The sequence below is a fragment of the Cataglyphis hispanica genome, chromosome 2 (assembly GCF_021464435.1).
Source record: "Cataglyphis hispanica isolate Lineage 1 chromosome 2, ULB_Chis1_1.0, whole genome shotgun sequence".
Classification (NCBI taxonomy): domain Eukaryota; kingdom Metazoa; phylum Arthropoda; class Insecta; order Hymenoptera; family Formicidae; genus Cataglyphis; species Cataglyphis hispanica.
Window position 1 is genome coordinate 6,395,601 of NC_065955.1, and position 21,458 is coordinate 6,417,058.

Consider the following 21,458-nt stretch of genomic DNA (forward strand, 5'->3'; position numbering starts at 1 on the left):
ACAAGATTAAGAGATATAAATAAATATGTTTAAATATGTGTACTAAGAAAAAAAGTTGTTAATTTGACTAAATCCATTCCAACTAATTACCATTTTTTTAAATTGAAATATTTAAATATTTAAATCAAATATATATATCATGTTGTGTAGATTTAATGTTTTGACTTAAATATTTAAAAATTTCAATTTAAAAAATGGTAATTAGTTGAACGGATTTAGTCAAACTAACAATTTTTTTTTCTCAGTGTACATAAAGAATAAAGAATACGCGCGCATGTGAATATAAAAGCTTATTATATATTATTGCTATCGAGAGTAATAAAAATAATGAAGTATGTTCAATTTGTTCACGCAATAAAATCCATGCAATTTTTATTTCTCATCATAGACATCGTCGATGTATAATAGTATTGCATTTGCAAACGCACGATGGATGTATCTTGTTCCTTTCCTCAAAGGCAACGAATGCTCGTGTGCCTTTATATTCACGATAAATATTTATGACGAGCCGAGGGGAAAATACGTTCGCGATTCGAGTTTTTCAATCTCACGGAGTCGCCGTCGAATCGGAGGATTTATCGAGCAACGGGACGATATATTGTACTTAATCGCGATGTGGATCGTAAGATACAAAACTGCACGACTCGCTCTAATTTCACGGGATGAAACGGGCTTATTGTGGAAGGGTCCGATGAGAAGGGACGATGTCGTCGAGAGAAGGAGAGTATTTTCCCCCTCGCAGTCGGACTCCGCGTAACGTCACGATGATAAATCGAGCATGAGAAGTACGTTGGATCCACGTTGCTTGCAGCAGCCACCCTACAGCGAGACCCAATCTTTTCCTATTAGCCGCGCCACAGCCGAGCCTTAAAAACGTTGCCGAAAAAGAGTGCGGAAAAACGCACTCGGCGAGGAGGCAACGCCACGTGAATTATTGCTCCACGCCGCCATGTGAGTTTAATCGGACATATTGTCGCGAAAAATGTTTCGCGAGCAGCCGCTGGCCATTCCCGGTTGCAGCTGCAGTCGCAGTCGTATATATATATATGTCACACATGAGACGTTATTAATATTAGCGTGCCCGGTATATACTGTATTTCAACGCGCGCGAATGGATTTCATTAAGTTTGCAAATCATTCGAAATGGAACTAAACGTCATGTTATTTCATACCGTACGTATTAAATATTTAAGCAGTCGCGCGTGCGCGAAGAGATAACTCTCGCTCGCTCAGTTGTACTTCTCTTGTATAATGCAGTCTAATTTTCTCTTTGCTCTTTTATTAATTTGATTCATTACACGGTACGTTTATACTCTACATAAATAAGAAAAAAAAAAAATTCTCATAAATGTAAAATAATTTTGCAACTGCTTTTTTCCTCAGCAATCTATTAATCAAAGGATTTTTTTCTATTAACTTTTCGCTAGAAATAGATTTGATCACTATATAATATTGTATACAAATCGTCAGAAATGTTTCATTTCTTCGAGAAATTAAGAGCATCGCTGGCCGAAAATAACCGGGATCGAGAAAAGCCGGATCTCATTATTATTTAGACCCGAGAATATCACTTCACGCGGGATATCAACTTACCGAGTGACTAAAGTAAACTAGACATGATAATCGACTGCCACGGGAAGACTACTATAAGCAACAGCAATAATAACAAGGTATAGGTATACCCTTCGCGTCGTCGGTCACCAATTTATTGTTGTCGTAACCGTGAACGTCGCGAGCGACGACAATTTACGACTTATCGTCATTATCACAACTGCGTAGGAATATACGCATCGTAGATTGTACTCTCATAACAAGCTCCGTCACGTTCGTACATTGGCGATTAAAAAAATTGCAACATTTTGTGAGAAACCTTCCGAGTACATTATTGCGGCGCCGATCTTCGTATCAGACCGCGATATCTTTATCGTTTCGCGATGTATCTTCCTTTCAGTAACATTATTACTCATGATGGATACATTCGGGTGTTGTTAATCGTTAATAAATGTAATTATGGAATCTTCTTTGAAACTTGGAAAGAGATATCGTGAAAATTTATAGTCTATTATCACTCGCGAACACTTGTAGCAGAGGACATTCTAAGGCGATTAGAGTGAAGTAAAATATTGAACGTTGGAGTCATAGATTAAGGATTAGATCTCGAGCAAAATGGATGCAACTGTTGTAAAAATATGTAAGTTTGACGCGAGAATTTCGGAAGATTGATAAGACGTTCGGAATCACACGAAGAAATAGTCCCCTCTACACCCCCTTCACCTTTTTACATTTCATCGCGATTTTATGTCTATCAAAAAGAGATTCGCGCTTTCAGTGGAAAAGTGCCAAGGTAAGGATGGATGAATAACTTGAATACGTTTTGAAAAAGTAGTGAGAGAAAAAGATAACTGTCATTTCACAGAAAGTACATTTATAATAAATCTTGATTTTTTTTCTCGTACATTTGGGGTGCACGCATAAAAATCTTTCTTGAATCTTATACATACACGACACTACATTTTTTTTTCTACAAACATCGCCGTCTCCTTCTTTACCCCTTCGTCGTAATTTAAAAATCTGGTCTCTCAATTTATTTCGAGAGATTCCGTATCGGTATCCCATAAGACAAAAAAATCTCTAGCGAGCGTCCCCATCTTTTTGTTGCCACGTTTCAACTTCTGCACAGTTGAAACAGGCAAACAAGAATAAATACGAGATACAGACAACGGGGGGATAAAAAGCTCGACATAAACACGCGTAAACAACTAGAAGAAAGAGAGCGAGCTTGTAGGATAGAAGAAGAGGGGAAAGGAACGCGGTCGGGAGTGGATGTTACCGATTGTCTGATCCCATGTCCCTGCGCGTTTCTTCGGTCTCGTTGTTTTAGTGTGGATCCTGGAAATTTCCGCCGCTAGACTATTCGGGATTTGTCTAGGAAAAATGGACACATTCCAAACGACCGATGTCACGTATGGGAGGTAGTTTGGTAATTGAAAGGGTTCCGGGAAAAGCGCACGTTGTGAGAGAGAGTGCTGGACAGCACTATAGAAAATTATATATTAAAAGAGGCACCGTTTGAACTCTTGAAAACTGAGTATATTTTCTAAATTTTTTGGACGACAATGATTTGCTAAAAACTTTTTATTTTTTACAATATTATTAAGTACTTAAATAAAAATGTTCACCTTACAAAAAATTTTTTTTTTAATGTTATACGAATATTTGCAGATTTATATTTTCATGCAGGTTGTGTATAACAATTCGAGCTACATTTGACGGATTGACCTTAAATTTTGCATGCGAGTTCCTAATAAGAGCTCCAAATCTGTTAACGAAATCTTTTTAAATTTAATTCTCCATTTTTTTTATTATAAACAAAAAAAGATGGAATTTTTTTTTGAAAAAACTTTTTTTAACATGCTGCCGTTTTTTATTTTTTTAAACTTTGAAAAAAACGTTTGGATAATAAATACTTATTAATAAAAAAAAACTTGTATTTTTGATTTCGGATATGATAAACAAACATTTTCATGTAGCCGTGTAAAATTGGAGTAGCTCTGCAAATATTCACATAATTTAAAAAAAAAAAATTTTAAGTTGAAAATTTTTATTTAAGTACTTAATAATATTGTATTAAAATTGTTAAAAAAATTTTCTCTTTTTTCAAAGATTTAAATGGGTGATAAGAAGAAATTGGCAATATTTATTTGAAAATTTGTTTAAAGAGAATAATGCTATAATTATTTTCTTATCACAGAATAAGCCAATTTATAATGTAATATCTATTTAAAACCTGATATTTGATAAGGAAATTCTATGCGGTCAAAGTTCAATGTACGCGTGATCTATCATATGTCGGTTTCTTGAGTCAATTAACTTCGCTCATAAGTTGATTAAACTTTCTGCTTTCATTACAACCGGTGCTATTACGATCAAAAAAGAAACAGATAAGCGGTAATCTTCTCTGGATATCTCATCTGTCAATTAACTACAGATGTCGGGGAATCGGGCAAAAGTCATATTATTACCTGCTACCTATAATAGTAAATGAAAACTACGACTTTTGTCAAGTATATTATATATATTTCTATATGTATTTTTATGTTTATATTTACTATTCTAGATGTTTGAAAGTTGCATAAACGAACGTCTCAAGCTGTAATAAATAATATAAAAATGCAGTCGTCAACGATCTCGGTCGATTCTGTAACAAGAAGTTACTTCAACTACACACTACATTATCAAACATCTTGTATATATATATATATATATATATATATATATATATATATATAGATGTAGTTTTTTTTTTCATTTCTTTACTTAAGCCAATGTGCACATGCTGATGTTCGGCATAAGCCGAGCGTCTATATCTTTTTATGGCGGAAAGCTAGCAAAAAAACGAGCGAGCTCTCAGTTTTTCCGCTTAGATTCCCGGCGCTCCATCATCCCTTCAAACTTATTGGAGGGATGCGAGAAGGGTGTGCGTGAGCGCGAGAGGAGACGGCAAGACGCCGTCTGTTTTCGAGTCTCGCGTCGCGACATAAGTAAGGGCGAAGCCGACGTCAACGTTCGCGAATCCGTAGCGACGTCGTTTCCGCAGTCTTCTCGTCGACGCAGCCTGCTTTTTCTAATATCAGGTAATATCCGGGAATACGCGTTATATATATGCGTATGCCGTACAATCCGCAGATGGGTTTAAACGTGCAATATTGAATTTTCGAATATTGAATTTTCAGCGGGACGATCTCAGGCTAACGACATTCATCATTAGAGGAACGAATTTACATATTAAATTAACATGTATCGTGGAAAAAAAATTTTTGTCTTACAAATGTTTTTTTTTTTTTTTTTTTCTTCAAATTTTAGAGTAAAAGATCGTAATTTGTCGCTACAAAAAACTATAAAATTCTACACATATCTGTTAATTTTTTATCATAATACGTAAAATAAATGTTGTAAATATAATTTTCAACTTGGCTTACAGGAGAGTGAATGAACTATCGGATGTAACGATCAATCGCGTGCATCAGCGAACTTTTGCTGATTTGATAGAACGATTTTCTATATCAAGATAAAGTTCGATATTGGCGTACTATAACGGCGTGAGGAAACGCTTCGTTAGGCGATATCGCCATATGGTGGTACGAATCGGAAATATACGGAGAGCGAAGTTACGAGCCGCGTAGAATAGGGTGTGTAACCGCGTTTTTCCCGAGTCACATCCTTCGAATCCATTTTACGGAACGAAGACGAGACGCGAAACGAACAACCAAAAAAAAAGACAGAGAAAGAGAGAGAGAGAGAGAGAGAGAGACGAAAACGATGGCGCGTATTTGTCCGCCAGTGTGATTTTGGCCGGCCAAACTTGAACACGACGACGAGAGCTTTCTTTTCATTCTGTAATGAAGTTAGGAAGCGATGGAACGAAGAGAAATAATTCTTCCCTCCGGCGACCGGAGATGCCTCCCCCGCTCCCACCGTGTACGCTCTGTATACTTTGCTTTTCCGCCACGACGGCGATGTTCCAGCGGCCGGAAAACCCGGAAAAACTGATTGCCCGGGCTTGCGGCGGTAATCGTCGCCCTTACTATTTATTTCCATTTCGATCCGTGAGAATCGGTCTTGCTAAAACAAAATTACACCGCGTTGCGTAATGTTTTCCTTGACGCCTGTGCTTAAATCAAGCGTTCCGGAAAATTCTTTGCCAAGTATTCGTAATTTATTCTCGAAATCTCCGAAGCCAATGCTACTTACTTTACATTCAGGTAAATTGTTCAGGGAAAGGTAAACAGATGTTAAGGTATGCGCGATATAATCTCGAAAGAGATTATATTGCGTTTGATAAACACTAAGAAGAACATGGCAATAATAAGAGAAAAGATAGTGAAAAGTTGGAAAAACTTGCATAAACATGAAGCTACTCTCGTCTGCATTTTTGGCTACAATAATTTAGAGCTAGAAAAAAAAAAAAAAAAAAGAAAAAAAGATAGACAAAATTATCTGCACGAAAGAAGAATCGTATCTTATCATAATATTTCTCAGCCGAAATTCGTCTTGAAGAAAGCAGTCGATCGGAAAGTGCACGAACTCGATCTGAGAAGATGCCAAAACGTAATGCCTAGCGTAAGTTCCGAGCCAATATATGGGACGTTTCCGGGACTACTGCAAACGTGATCGGTTGCGACAACGATTGGGAAATAATTGAGCAATTTAGGGTTACGTGACTGGGACGTATATCTCGTCATCGGAAGAAATGAGGCACGATGACGGAAGAGAAAGAGAGGAGGGGTGGGAAGAGGGGAAGGGGAGAACTGTGATGGAGTCCCTTGGCGCCATGGGGATTCTCCGTTCCCCCCTTCTTTCTGTTCTCGATGAAGCCTCGACGCGTGACGGCCGTACCCTGTCGACAATCTGATTATAGCTTTGTCGTTCTCCAAATGTGATCGATGTGCCGGCGGCTCATTCATCCCGAGATGTGCGATTTATCGCTACCAATTATGCGATAGTTGCGGATCAAATCATCCCATCGCAATGCAATATGTACAGATAATGTAATATTAATGAGATTCGAAGCAACTTGTGAGATTTACGTTGAATTGAAGAAAAGAAATAAGCTTGTGTATAGAATAGCATTAATGCGTCTTTTTAATTTTTCTTCATTAGTTTATTCACTTTATATTTTATTTTTACGCTTTTCACAGTCTTTTGTTAATTCTGTCAGAATTAAAATGCTTTTATATTTCCCGACAATCTCATTACACTCTATTTAGGTTCGAATATTCAAGCTATCTAAATTAATTCGTACGAAAGTTAATCCTTTTACTTTGCGTTTCTCCACTTTGAATCATTTGCGCGTTTTATCGATGTGATATCCCCCCACTCTCTCTCTCTCTCTTTCTCTCTTTTTTCTCGATTTAATCAGATCGGCGCTTCACGCTTGAAACTTGCATGGAACGTGATAAAAAACGCGTATGTTCTTTTATGCGTTCCAGATTACGTCTCTCGCGTAATTACTTTGCACCCACGTACATACAAGTATTCACTTTCTTTTTGCAAAAGAGTCATTTCCTGCCACTATCGTGCCGCTCTTTAATCACTGCGTGCGTCCTCCGCGAATAAAAACCGCGCGCCGCGATTTGTTGCGCGGATCCAGACAAAAACGGTCGTAGCGTCGCGCGAGTTTGCGAACGACGGGACAAAAAATGAGGCGCCCCCGAAAAAGGGCATTCATAAAGATGCGAGCAAAAACGGCGCATCAAATTACAAGGATAACTATAATAGCTTTTCATACGAAGAGATAGCTGGTATTAAGCTTGATTCCGTATAATTTCACCATTAAACCGGGAAAATTTCAAGATTATATATGTTTTGCTTTTATATATGTCGTGGATTACGGATTGAAAATGAAATATTTTAAAATCTGACTAAAAATTTCAGTTTTTTTATAAAACACTTATAGATCACTTGCTGTATTTATTACTTATTGTATTTATGAATACTGTTGCATTTATTACAATTAAAGTTTTATAAAAGTAACATAAATAAAATTCTCGAAAATAATGTTTGAAAATAAATAATAAAAAGAAATATAAGCGTGAAAATAAATTTAAAAAAAAATTGGCGGACTTTACGGCGCGTTTTTGGATTACATAATCCATCGTTTTATAAAACGTCTTAATAAAACATCTAGGCATTTTATTAAGTGCGGGCACATTCTCAAATCGTAGTTATATTCATTATAGTATTCAAAATAAAATAATTTACAATCTGGCTAAGAATTTCAGTCTTTTTTGTAAAACGCTAACAAATGACCCGCCACGATTTATACATCAAACGCAACGATTTATATACATCGTTTTAGATTTTGACTGCTTCATTTCAGTCACTTTACGGCGCGTTTTTATTATCAACCTCACTTTATGTTATATTTGATAAAATAATCATAATAAATATTTTTTGTTTTTTAATTTATTTTCACGCTTATATTTCTTTTTATTATTTATTTTCAAACATTATTTTCGAGAATTTTATTTATGTTACTTTTATAAAACTTTAATTGTAATAAATGCAACAGTATTCATAAATACAATAAGTAATAAATACAGCAAGTGATCTATAAGTGTTTTATAAAAAAACTGAAATTTTTAGTCAGATTGTTAAATATTTCATTTTCAATAATGATTTAAGAAACTGATTGCACAAAATGCCTAGACGTTTTATAAAATGACGGATTATGTAATCTGGTTACGAGATATGTAGAATATTTTATACGATGACCACACACACAATAACAAAACTTTAAAAAATAATGCCGAATGTATGACGCTTTACTTAATATTAAATACACAAATTGTAAGAAAAAAAATAATTATATATGTATATTAATTAATATAAATACTTTTTTGTAAAACAGATATTGTACTTGGGGATTATACGAAAAACTTTGTACAAAATTCAAATTTTTGAAATAATACATCGAGTAAATAGCGTACTCCCCAAGCGGCTTCAAATTTCGCGAGATTCGTAAGGACGAGTTAATGGAGGAAAAAATCTCCGTTAAAACTCATCTCGCGTAGTAAAGAGGTGAATGTACTGCGCTATCGATAGCAGACTACCCGTGCAAAAAGAGATTCCGGCTTGGCCGTTGCCATTAGCCGCATATGGATATCGGGGAACCAAAGCACGACTTGCCATATTGAAGCAGCGCGTGAGTGCACGCTCGGGCATGTGCGTATGCATAAATACTAGCATAAGTGGAGAGCGCACGAGACAGAGAGCGACGCTCATTGACTTTTTACGAGCGATTCTTCCTCTATTTATAGCCGAGTACATTTGGCAAGAAAGTACATACGCGCTGATTCCTTATGCTCATTCGTCATTTGTGAATTTTTATTTCCTCGATAGGAAATAAAAATTACGAAATATCTAGCTGTTGTACATCTATTTGATTAAATGAAGAGTGTGCCTAAAGCGTTATAAAAAAATTAACGACTACTTTACTTCACACATTCGCTGAGATAATAAACGACAGTTTATGGAGATAGTTTTATCTGAGAGAGTTTTCTCTTAAATTATACTAAAAGGCTTTAACAACTGATATTATAGATCAGATCGTCCTCGTAATGCGTTCCAGAATTAGGTGAAAGAGATATCTCTCTTTTTGCTTTAGATAAAGTAGGGCAAAGATTACGACAGTTCTAGGCCCTCACCACGATGCTTCTCTCTGTCGACAAAGTTTTTGGAGATAGCGTAAGATTCAGTTCCACGACTTCATGAATAAATATTACTCATTAATTGATAAAAGTAATTCATTTTTCGAAACTATTATTGAGTTAGGCAACAGATTTACTCTCAAACAAGGTGAGTCATCGTAGTCATAAAATTAGTTTTCTTTATTTTTAAGCACATTGACATGAATCAGTCATGTTTAAGAAACGATGGAACAGTGATCCGTTTATTTACACACAGTACATTGCTCTCGTTTGTTCTGGACGCACATTTTTTGTAACAGTTAATAATTACAAAGGATTTATTGTTAATGGTTAGTGTGTGTGTGCAAAATGTTACAATGTGCTTTCCGACAACAATTTACCGCAAAGCAACGTTAAGATTGATTCATCTTCCGGTATTTAAAATATTTAAAAATCTCTTTTTAATTAAAATTTAAATTATTGCATAAACATAACATAAATAAATTTTATTCAACAAGAAATAATGCGTTATTTGAGTTTATTAAGATTTAATCATCTTTCGGTATATCAAATATATAAAAATTTCTATTTAAAATTTAAATTCTTGCACAACAATAAACAGAGCATAAATCAATTTTATTATATATTTCTAAGAGATGCATTTTATTTGAGTTTAACTTTTAATTAGTTCAATATTAATATGATGATTTATGCAAGACAAAGAGAAAAAAATTAAGAAAAGATATATTTATTTAAATAATCTACATATATTTGAATCTAAATATTTTCAGTCATTTTATAATTTTTTTAGTCACTTTATATATATGTATAAATTTCAAGAATAATCATAATCTCATTTTCTTTATATCAAAAATTTTAAGACCCTGCAAACGAATTTTTCCTGATTTGCCTATAAGATCTTTCAGGATCCCTAAAATACAAAGAAGCCTCGTAACAGGCATTTGGTAGATATAAATATCTTCGATGAAAGATTGAAGGGATTCTCTAAACGAAGAAATGAGAATGCGACGAGTCTCATTTCGAGAACAAAAGTTCGTGACTTTTCATGACGTGGAGATGCACATTAGTTTTTGCTGTCATTAATCACAAAGATATCACGGCGACGGTTCTTTTCTCTGGTCGGAGATTAAAGACATAGCTTCCTTATAGCGAACGAAAAAACGAATAGGTTCCTCCTCAAGTTATTAGATGAAATAAAAAATATGACAATGTCAACAGATTGAAAGATACAAATAAAAAATTAAAAAATATAACGATGAATTCGCGAACCTTTAAGTTACTTTCAATAAATAAGATAAAAAATGCTAGAAAAATATTATATATTGTATAAATAAAAAATATAATATAAATTATATTAATAAACTTAATATAAATATACACACACATATAATAATTAATATACACATATATGTGTGTGTATTATATAAATTATTGAAATATCTTCTTTATTCAAGATTTGGTAAAATATAGGATTTGCTGTAATATTACTATGTGGCATTATTTCACCTAAATGATTTTGCATGAATAGCAAATCTTCTCAAAAGCAGGAATTTCCTGCCAATCAAGGCAAAATCCTCTTTCACGTTTCGTCTGACAAATCAGCATATATCGTGGTATACAGTACCTCGAAAAGGCAACGAGGCTTTGATTTACTCTCCCGTCCTTTATTCAAGACGATGTTACGGCAACGCGTTTTCTCCTTAAATGGACGCCCAACGTCTGAGCGACATTAGAGTTCTCAGTCAAAGCCAAAGTCACGAGAGCGAGGGCTCTCCGTCCTTGATATTTTCCAAGGAGATGCTGCACCGCGAGAAAGATCAGGGGGAAAAGAAGATTCGAAATAGACGTGCCAGATTTTTTCTTGCATCCTATTCTCGCTTTGTAGATTATTGAAATAACAGAGAACAAAATCGATGATGCACGTAATATGACTACGTTGGGCGTTGAACAGATACGATCGCAGATGGATTCAATTAGAAAGGACAAGTACGACAGCATGCTCGTATTTATCATCGAAGGTCGCATTACATGGCGTTCGCACAATTAACTATAAACATGTTCTATAAAATTATATTGTTTGCCATCCCAACGAAAGATAAACTTCGTGTGTGTGTGTGTGTATAAAATTTAAAGAAAGAGAATTATATGATTATATTAATTAAAATATTGTTTATATTATATAATAAACTATCCAATTTTCAAACTTGTACGTTTCGTATCCATTGTATTGTAAATGCAAAACATATGCCAGAATTTTTGATGCAAATGCATCCAAAATTTAATATAGAAGAAAGAGAGATGAGCTTTGTAATATAATTTCAAATGCAGCTTAACAGCCGATAATTCAAATGTATAATGTACTTAAAAATTATGAACGTTGATATAGAAATATTAATTATAAATTTTCATTCATTGCACATCGTGCAATGAGAATAAAATGCAGGATATGTATTTATTTCTGTGTATAACGCTAAGATTTATCAATATGTTCGTGTTAATTTATGATAATATTCTCCATAATTCTCGATAATTCAAGTATGATATGCTCAATTTAATTCTTAATTATGTTATATCGAATTCTTATGCTACATTTCATCCTGTGAACGTTATTATCAAGCATTTATACGAGAGCGTGCACAAAATTTTTTGCACGAAGAAATTTTAATTTGATCCATGAATTATTTAAATATCGTGTACACGCATACACACATACAGAGAAATTACAGATTATTTCGATATACAAGGATAAAAAAAAAGAATGTGCAACTAAATGCGCGAACATTTTGCATTTATCGCATTTTTGCATCGCTGCGAACGCTACGAGCGTGAACTTCCCTGCGGAATTCAGCATGCTTCAAAATTGCATTGCGGTGCATTCCACGTTTCGTCCGATATTTTCCCGTCGATCGAAGGCCGTCGAAGCGATGCATGCGCGCGTGAACGCATCGGCGAGCGGTTTCTCTCACGCGCTTTCCGCCAAACAATAAGCGCGGGGGAAGGTTGTTTGCAATAAAAAGAATCCAGTTACCGTTATACTTCTCGCCGCGTATAGCACGCTGGAATTCCTATCTTTAACGCAACGTAACTTCGCATCGTAATGGAATACGCAATATGTGCGTCCGCGAATAAAAACTGTAAGAGGAACGCGCAAGGATTGAGGAGGAGAAGGACACGATTCTCCGTAATGTCATAACATAACAATAAAAAGCGCTGTTTCGTCGATTCAATCGATTCCGATGTGGAAATAGTCGTTTCATTCCGACAGCAAGAAATGCGATTGTGGCGAATCATCGATCAGGAAAATGTCCATATCGACAACTCGATAAATTTAATTTTACGTTTTATAAATTAGTTTTTATACGTTATATAGAACTGTTACGATGTAAATGATTTTTTGTTCCCAGCATGTAATGAAAATCCTACGAGAAATTTTGATATCGATTATTTAGATCGTTGCGGATGGTTATCGAATTCTGAACATTAAAAGATTCCATAAATGACATTAGAAATTAAAAAAGTTAATATAATTAAGAGACCTTCCTTTGACGCTTTCGAAAATAAGACAAATTTTTTTTTAAAGAAAAGTATAAAACATATTAATTTTAAACTTTGCACGTTTATTAAATAACATTTCAAGTATATCATCAATTTTTTTCCAAACAAAAATATTTGTTTCTTTCGGAGTTATAGTACTCAAACTCAGGATGCCTAAAAAAAATTGTTGTTCGTGGCAAACATGATTCTAAAATGATTGCAAAATTCGAGATTTGCGACTTATGCAAATTAACCAATTTTTTTGATGAAAACTAAATTTTTTTGTTTTTTTGACGCTATTTTTTTTATTTTTCAATATTTTTTTTATTCTAGTTTACGCATTCTAGTTTAAATTATATAGATTAGAATCTTTTTGGTTTTTTTACTTCAAATCACTATAACAACTGGAATCATGTTCACCACAAACAACAATTTTTTTTGGGGCACTCTAATTGAATTATTATAACTGTAAAATAAATAAATATATATTTTTGAAAAAAATTCAGGATATACTTGAATGTTATTTAATAAACGTGTAAAGTTTAGAATTAAAATGTTTTATACTTTTCTCTAAAAAAATTCCCAAAATTAGCCTTATCTTCAGCGTTCAAACTAGGAAGAGCTTAAATATACTGAGCCCTTAAATATACTGACAACAGAAAAATTCTTTCATAAGAAGATGGAATATACTACGTGAGTTGATGACGCTGTTTGGATTAAGGAAAAGAGAAAACCGACAAGTAGGGAGAACTTGTGGGTCAGCAACTCACCGCTACGTTCCACTTTCTCCTTTCTTCGGTTTTCGTAGACCAAAGGTCCATGCCCTCGTAACTGGTTTTAATCGCGACTATTATTATCTCAACGGGAATTGTAAATGCTTGCGCTTTGATTCGAAATGATATCATAAACTTATTCCCAATATAAAATCATACTAAATACATAAACTGAGACGATAATTTTTCTATTAAGGATACAATCGAATTTAAATTAACTATTTTGTTCTAAAACCTCTTCGGATTCTTATAAATTTCTATTTAGAAATAATTCAAAAATATCCTAGTTTTTTCAATTTAAAAATACACGTGTGACGTTACGTGAGTCACGCGTGTGACAATAATCTTCAATCTACAGTTACGCGGTCAGCCATGTCAATTTGCAAGAACAAATGGTTGAACGCGAATCGCGATAGGAAAAACATGCCAGTGAAATCCGTGTAATCGATTCTTTATGCAAATGAGAGCCGCTGCGCGCCATTACAACGGAGAGAAGCCGGACTCACACGGATGTACGCACTAATCGATTCTCGCGATCGGAACGAACCGAGAGAAGCGGAGCTTTGCGAGGGATTACTACGATTATCCGAATAATTACCTCCGGAGTTTCGGGGACGGGCCGGCAAATAAAGCCGGCTCCGATCGTCGGTCGAATTCGTATTCCATCTGTGTATTCAGTTACGCCAGCTGACATTGTGCGTATAATCGACATCGCGTTTTCTTCTCTCGCAAGTCGATAGCACTTACATCGATCGATAGAACAATAAATTTACCGGAACGATAAAGGCAAATTATTGCAAAAGTAGTAAATTTTGATTTTTATGCTCGTCAGATCTTCAATTTTTCGGCATCATTGAAATTATTATTCTCTTCGTTACGTTTTAATATTTTTCTCATTCCCTTAATTTTTAATCTCGTTTAATTCGAATTGCATCGCTGTCGATTTGTGGACCGGTGGACGTTAATAAAAGAAACAAATTAACCGATCGTTACGGTCCGATAAACAATGAACTGCATGTTCTTTCCCGTTTATGCAGCTACTAAATATATTTTATTGTGAGGAGGTCTCTGTTTAACGTTATCTTCTAAAAGATCGCGAATTGTGCTTTGTAGTAACCGGATGGAATTGAAATGTACGTTGAAATAAAAATAGAATTCAATTTAGTAATTTAGTAATTCTGATGAGAGTTCAGCAGTGCAGTTTATAGTGATTCTGATGAGATCAGATTTTTATATAATAAAGATATTTTTGTGCGTGCGTACATGCACATGCACACAAAAGTGCGTGCTCGCGGAAATTATTTATGATATGTATTTTTCCCGGAAGCTACTTTAAAAAATGCAATAAATAACATAAATTATATATAAAAAATATCAAGATAAAATGTTTTTCCCTCAAACTAGATTAAAAATTTTTAATATTAATTTTGCATATATTTCATCCGGAAATAACACATAGAAAGTTAATAAGATTGTACGATTAAAGCATCGAATAAAGAAGAAAAGATACGCAAAACTTATTTTTCTTCGCGTTTTTTCATACTCGTGGCATTAAAACAAAAATTACTGCACTTAGAGAAGTAAAAAAAAAACGGTGATGAAAAAATTAACAAGGCTATAATAAAGACTCACCGAGCGCCTTGCAGCTTGCACCGTGAAGGGAATCCCCGGCGAGCTGAATGATGGCCATAAGAATATCACCCATCATCAGGCAGGCGACGTGATGAGTCTGACAGCGCCAATGCAAGACGTGATGAGAGGCCGGTAACAACCAACCTGCTGCCAGGGTGGCTGCCAGGAAGACGGCGCTAATGATGAAGCCCACGGGATATAGGGTGAACCTAATGTCCGTTGCACGCACTGCAGGTCTGCGAAATTCGAGCAGATTAGGACGCTACTTTTTAGGCGTATCTTATAAGACTAATACCTAAATATTCTTATCTAAATCTATTTGATGTAAGAAGAGAATATAATAATTTAAAAGCTAACAATCTAAAAAACAATCTTAGTCGTAATCTAAACGTTCTTTAAAAAAGATGTTTTAAATATAAAAGTTATAGAAAAGATATATATGTGTGTCTAAATAAATGTGAAAAATTTTGTGGCGTTTCTAAATAAATATGAAAAATTTTAGATGATTTTTTTATCAAAAATTAAGGAGAGTCTTTACGCCCATATTCCATCTTCTTCTTTATATGTTTTTAAAATATTTGCTGATTATTTTATATTATCATGAAATTGTATACATATCATATAATCGATAAGAGATATGATTTTCCCTGTCTTGTGATATATGTATAATCCTTTCTATTTAATTTAAATTTTAGATATTTATTTGCCAAAGGCCTGGTAATGCAATATTATTTTACCATAGCATTGCATATACATACATACATACATATATATATATATATATATATATATATATATATATATATATTAATATACGCATTAAATATCAGAAAATTATTTAATTAGAATCACTATATTATGCTTTATTATGCGTTCATGTATTAATGGAAAGCCCAAATGAACACAATTCAGATTTATGTAACAATTAGCGTCAATCCTCAAACAACATGTAATTTATTAATAATAATAACAATTAATACGCAAAAAAAGTAACAGCTTATTGTTGCATAAAAACAGATATATTTTCGTGAAAATATTTTTCTCATAAAAAAAACTGTTCTTTTCTATAATTTATATTATAAGTAATTTTTTTTTCTTTATACACGCAGCGGCATGCAGAAACAAAGGTTATCATATATTAAAAACTCGGCATACTATCGATATTTTTCGCCATCCGCAGGCAAAAAGCTACGGAAGAAAAAGACAAATTATGGCACTATTAGTTATTTCTCGCGTTGGGCGGATTAATTAAATTCGGGCAGTTTTATCGGCGTCACATCGGCAATTGTCCGATTGGCTCACTGCCAGCTGTGGGCAGTGAGCCAGATATTCGATCGGTCCTATATAATGGAAATAATACCGCGTCATATCGATGATCGTTACGTCCGTTTTTAATTAAGATTCCTGAAAGATTCAGATGAAACAATTTTTCATCACGACTAACGATCTCTCGATGTAATTGCGTTTAGGAAATTTACGTTTTCAATATTGTTTACAGTGATTTTGACTTGCACCAATGTAGTGTGTTTGTTATATCGGGTAAAAAAAAAATCGCGAAATAAATAAAATTTTTTTTAAATCCCTATAAACTCTATTTTAGTTATGTTTATAGAAATTTCAATTTATTGAGATTAATTTTGAAAAATATACATACAAATATCTAAAATAGATGTGTCTTATTTACGATAATTTGTGCATTGCAAGAGACAATAATGCTCTTTTACAAGAAACTTATAAAGATAAAAAAACATTAATTATGATTTATCGCAAAATCTACTCCACTACATCGTGTTGCAGATGCAAGTGACATGTACTTTCGTTCACAGATCGTTAAAGATTGATCGAAGTGCATTTTAAGAAAAGTCGCAATAACTCACTACCACCATGCATGAATGCAAAAACCGATAGCATCCGGCCCGTTGCTTTTGTTCCATTGATTGGCGTTCGGTGGAGTTGTTCGTTGGCGAGTAAATTTTTCACTCGGGAAATGGAATGTCAACGATCGGCCAGCCCGTATTTGTGTCCGTACAAACGCAAATATGTAGAATGCGAACAAAATACAGGCGTACGTACGCAACTTTCTACAAAATTGGTTCTGCACAGACGCGTTAATCGCATTTCCAATGTTACTTTGTACACCTACCGGCGATTAAACTTTTGCAAACTGCCATATATTCTCCCGGCAATTTCGCAAACGTCGCGTCGACGCGTACCGAGAGTTCGAATCCGGCAAATAAACACGGGAGAACGTTCATTTGTATATTTTACGGTAACGATATGTTCCACCTACGAATTTACTCTATATTATATGTGTATTATATATACGAAATTATACATGACATTGTCTCTCTGTAGAGTGAACGGAAACTCTCTTACTATCAGTGACACTTGTTAATCTATCACAGTTCGTCCTTAATCTTAATGAATTGTCTCGGCAAATGAGATCTTCTAACCATATCTTACGACACACGTCATACAGATACCGTAAACGTTGGAACTTGACGTGATTTATGTCACGTAACATGCAATATTCGTATATTTTTGTAATATTTTTATAAAAATGTATATCTTCGCGCTTCATTTTTCTTTTTAAATTCTAAATAGCCTCTTAAAAGTTCTATCAAAAAATATTACGACTCAAGGCGATTAAAATAAAAAAGTTATTATCAATTTTTTTTAACTCAATGAAAATATTAACACTTTAGCATCTTTTCGAATCATTTTCACTACTTGGCTCTTCTTTCAAAATTGAGAAAAAAAATCTCTGAATTGTATTGAAATTTTTAAAACAGAATGTTAGTTTCACACAAATATGACAAGGCCTTTTCCTTACATAACATCATCTAAGCAGAGGCATTTTCATCGCTCATCGTTCTGATGCGCGGAAACGCGGTATCGAGTTGTGAGAACGTTTTAATGGAATCTCGGATGACGTGGGATCGCGGACATACGTGGCCTAGAAATACTTGGAAAGGATTACGATGAGAAGTGAAAGTGTGTGTAGAAGCCGACTTTTCCTCGACATATCGTCGGGAATGACGTAAAAACGGGGCCGTTTATCCCTAGCGCAATCACCTATCGACGAACGCGCAATGAAACCGTGCGATAAATTCGGAGGCGATACTTGTTAGCAGGGCAAAAAGTCGAATCGTGCTCGGAGCTTTAAAGCGAATTGGATGATTTGACCGCCGAAACTGATCGCGATTCGACTTTATTCTTCGTCAGATGAGGTGAATGAATAATGATCGAGCGAACAAGTACAACAGAAAATTGACTTTGCATAATTGAAGGATCGATTATCGATTTCCTGTTATTTACGCTTGATATCGAATTGCCAATTATGTAGAACAGCACGCTTTTGAAATATATTAAATTTGTAGTACAACATGAAAAACAATATTGATTTAGTAATTTAGAGAAAAATGTTTAAAAAAAAAAAATTTTATTAATTTTTAGGAATTTTATAGGAAAATATTTTTTTCTTTCGTATTATTATTATTCTTTTCTCATTCAATTAACTATACACAAAATTACTACATATAAACAAAGTAAAATCAACGTCATGCGGTACACATGTGCTGAAAAATAATTAAATCTTTATCGAGAAAAGAAGACCGAATAAACAGAGAAATACGATAGAAATCCTTGAATTATTTAGTTTTCACGCGTCCGTTCCGCTTTGAAGACTTTGACAAGTGTTAAAAGCTGAATTTACAGCCTTTTTACGATGCGCATCGTGATATCATCACACTAACAATAAGCGAGATTTCGTTACGCGCGCGCGCGCGCGCACAATAATCTTAATCTTAATGTACTAACTTTTGTGGCGCATGTTCCGGGCAGGCAAACACCTTGGCTATCTGGTTGAGTTCCTTGATTCTCTCGACACAAAACTGACCGGTGGGCAAAGCGATGCCATTTATCTCCAAACCACCATCAGGCTGCAATACGGCATCCCTCGCGTCTCCCAGGATCGTGAAGTTGTCAGATTTCGGGCAGGTCGGAAATCCAGCCACGATCTCGACAACAGATGACGCGTTCGGTAAAAGGGGCGGTGCGTCCGCAGTCTCTTTTAAATGAACGCAGGTATTTCTGCAACACAAAGATATTTTCATGCATTATAAAGCCTCATTGTTAAAAAAATTTGAATATAGAAATAACTGACAACAAATAATTTTAACTTCTTTTTCTGTTTTTTAAATAGTATATATTGTGTCTTTTTGCAACGTTATATATGTGTAGATTAAAAAGTGTCATTCGATAATTAATGATGATAATTAAAAATGCTACAAAAAAGATTATTCCTTTCCTTTGATTATTTAAATATAATATCAAGAAATATAGAAATCTGTCTATAATTTTTTTGTTTATTTTGATATCATCGGGCGAATATTCTAATCCGAAATATATTATATCATTATATAAAAATGATTATTGAATGGTTAATAATCTCACATGTAATATATTAATAATACGTATATTCGTGTTAAGTTACATTAGAATTTATTAGAGAACTGGCTTACGCGCACATCAACAATCTCGAATGAAACCAGAAACTTGCGTGTTTCACAAACGCCAAGGTCACGCTGCGTGTAGCCTACGCTTTTCTCTTAAGAGAGGCATCCGCGGTAAATAAACAAGCCACGAAATGGTTAAGAGAGTCGAAGACTTACTAAAATTTTACCAAACAAATAAATCATGGGCTAAAATCTAGTGCCCCTTTCTTCCATAATATTCAGAAATAATAATTATTTTATAAACGCTACTAATTACATATTACTCTCCATTATAAATAAGCATAATCGCGATATTATATATTTGTTCCAAGAAACTTGTTTGTGTCAACAAAAAAAAAAACCATCCCGCTTAACCAAAAGCAATTTGAAACAACTTTATTAACTGACACGAGATTTGTGTTTTTTTAGCCTAATCTAACTTGACCTAAGATATTCGTTTACTTTGACATCGATTATCAAGAAAATCATGAAACTATGCGAGACTCACTTGTGTTCGTGGAATGTGGCGTTCTCGCCGCAGCATCGTCGTACCCGTGGTCTCATCGTCGCGGCGGCATGATTGCCCGTTGTTTTTCTTTGCATGCACACAAATAGCGCGTTCGAATCGGCACAATAATGGCTCACGGGTAAGGTGTCTCTATTGCCGGTCTCGAGTACCACATTCCCATCGTCGAGCAGGACGAATGGGTTGGCTTTCCGGTAGGGCACGTGGATTAGCTCCGAGCGATCGTCGCATTCCGGTCTTCGGCCGTCGAGGACGTGCCACTCGGACGGCACTTTCTGGAAGAAATTTTGTCGCATCGGCGAGTAAATCAGCGGTTTCCATTCGTTCAACGTAGGCTCACAGTGCGGTAATCCGTCGTTCAAATCGCCATCCGATCGTTGCAATTCCTCGCCGTGTCGACAGCACTTGAGGATCGTCACCTGCTTTGACAGGTCGTTGGGCTCTGACACGACGACCGCTGCGATCGTCACGACGAATGCGACGCAACGAAGGAACGCTCTCATGATTTCGAGAATTTGCGAGCCTTGTGATTTTACACTCACTCTTCGAGAGACACTTCACACCGGTCAGTCACTCGGTCCACTTTAGTCACGAAAAAAAATTCGAAGTTCGCCGCGTGAATCACGCTGGACAAACAAGGTTGTTTCTGCAAACAATCTCGCACTCGATACACGATATACACATTTAATCGACTGTCATATTATCTCGCGAACTCAAGTATCGAAGCAGTCAAAGAATTCTACCGTACAACAAAGAAAAGTATTGTGCCCATCGGACGCTCGTCGGACGTAACCCTCCCGCTCAGAGGATTCGGCGTTACTGAATTGTCCGACCACGCGGCGCGCCGGTGGCAGCGTGACTCGGATGCGCGCGCAGCTGCGCGCCACTCTCCGACTCTCCCCACCCTTAATCTTTCCGTACGATCTTATTCAAGCACCGCGCGCACTTTTCTCTTTATTCCGCGGTCCGCGGTGAACTTCGGTGGTAGGTGTGTCGTACTTACGAGAGGGTAAATTTGCGACCACGTGTCTTCATCCCCCTATCGCGCTATAACCGGAAATGCAACAGTAACGTGCGTAATGTTGTACTATTTATAGCGATTAATAGTACTACTGACTTATAACCAATTAATATGTAAATCGGAGATTCGACGCAAAACATTGATCTCTTCATTATTTTGTCAAAATTTTATTTAAATTTTAGGGAAAAACAAATCTTATTTGTAAAGTAAATCATATAAATGAATCACAAATTAAAATATTAGAAAATAGAAAAAAGGCATTACTTA

At 35.1% G+C, this 21,458-nt stretch overlaps 1 protein-coding gene across 1 annotated transcript in view; it reads right to left on the reverse strand.

Annotated features, from left to right (window-relative positions):
• The window catches only part of LOC126858955 (probable G-protein coupled receptor Mth-like 1), a 138,768-nt gene extending 117,791 nt beyond the window's left edge, over positions 1-20,977 (reverse strand). Inside the window, exons 1-3 of the mRNA XM_050609726.1 lie at positions 20,153-20,977; positions 18,968-19,240; positions 15,149-15,384 (exon numbers count right to left, since the gene is read on the reverse strand). Coding sequence (XP_050465683.1) covers positions 15,149-15,384; positions 18,968-19,240; positions 20,153-20,673 — 1,030 coding nt within the window. The 5' untranslated portion in view covers positions 20,674-20,977. The remainder of the gene's footprint in view (positions 1-15,148; positions 15,385-18,967; positions 19,241-20,152) is intronic.
• Positions 20,978-21,458: the final 481 nt, after the last annotated feature.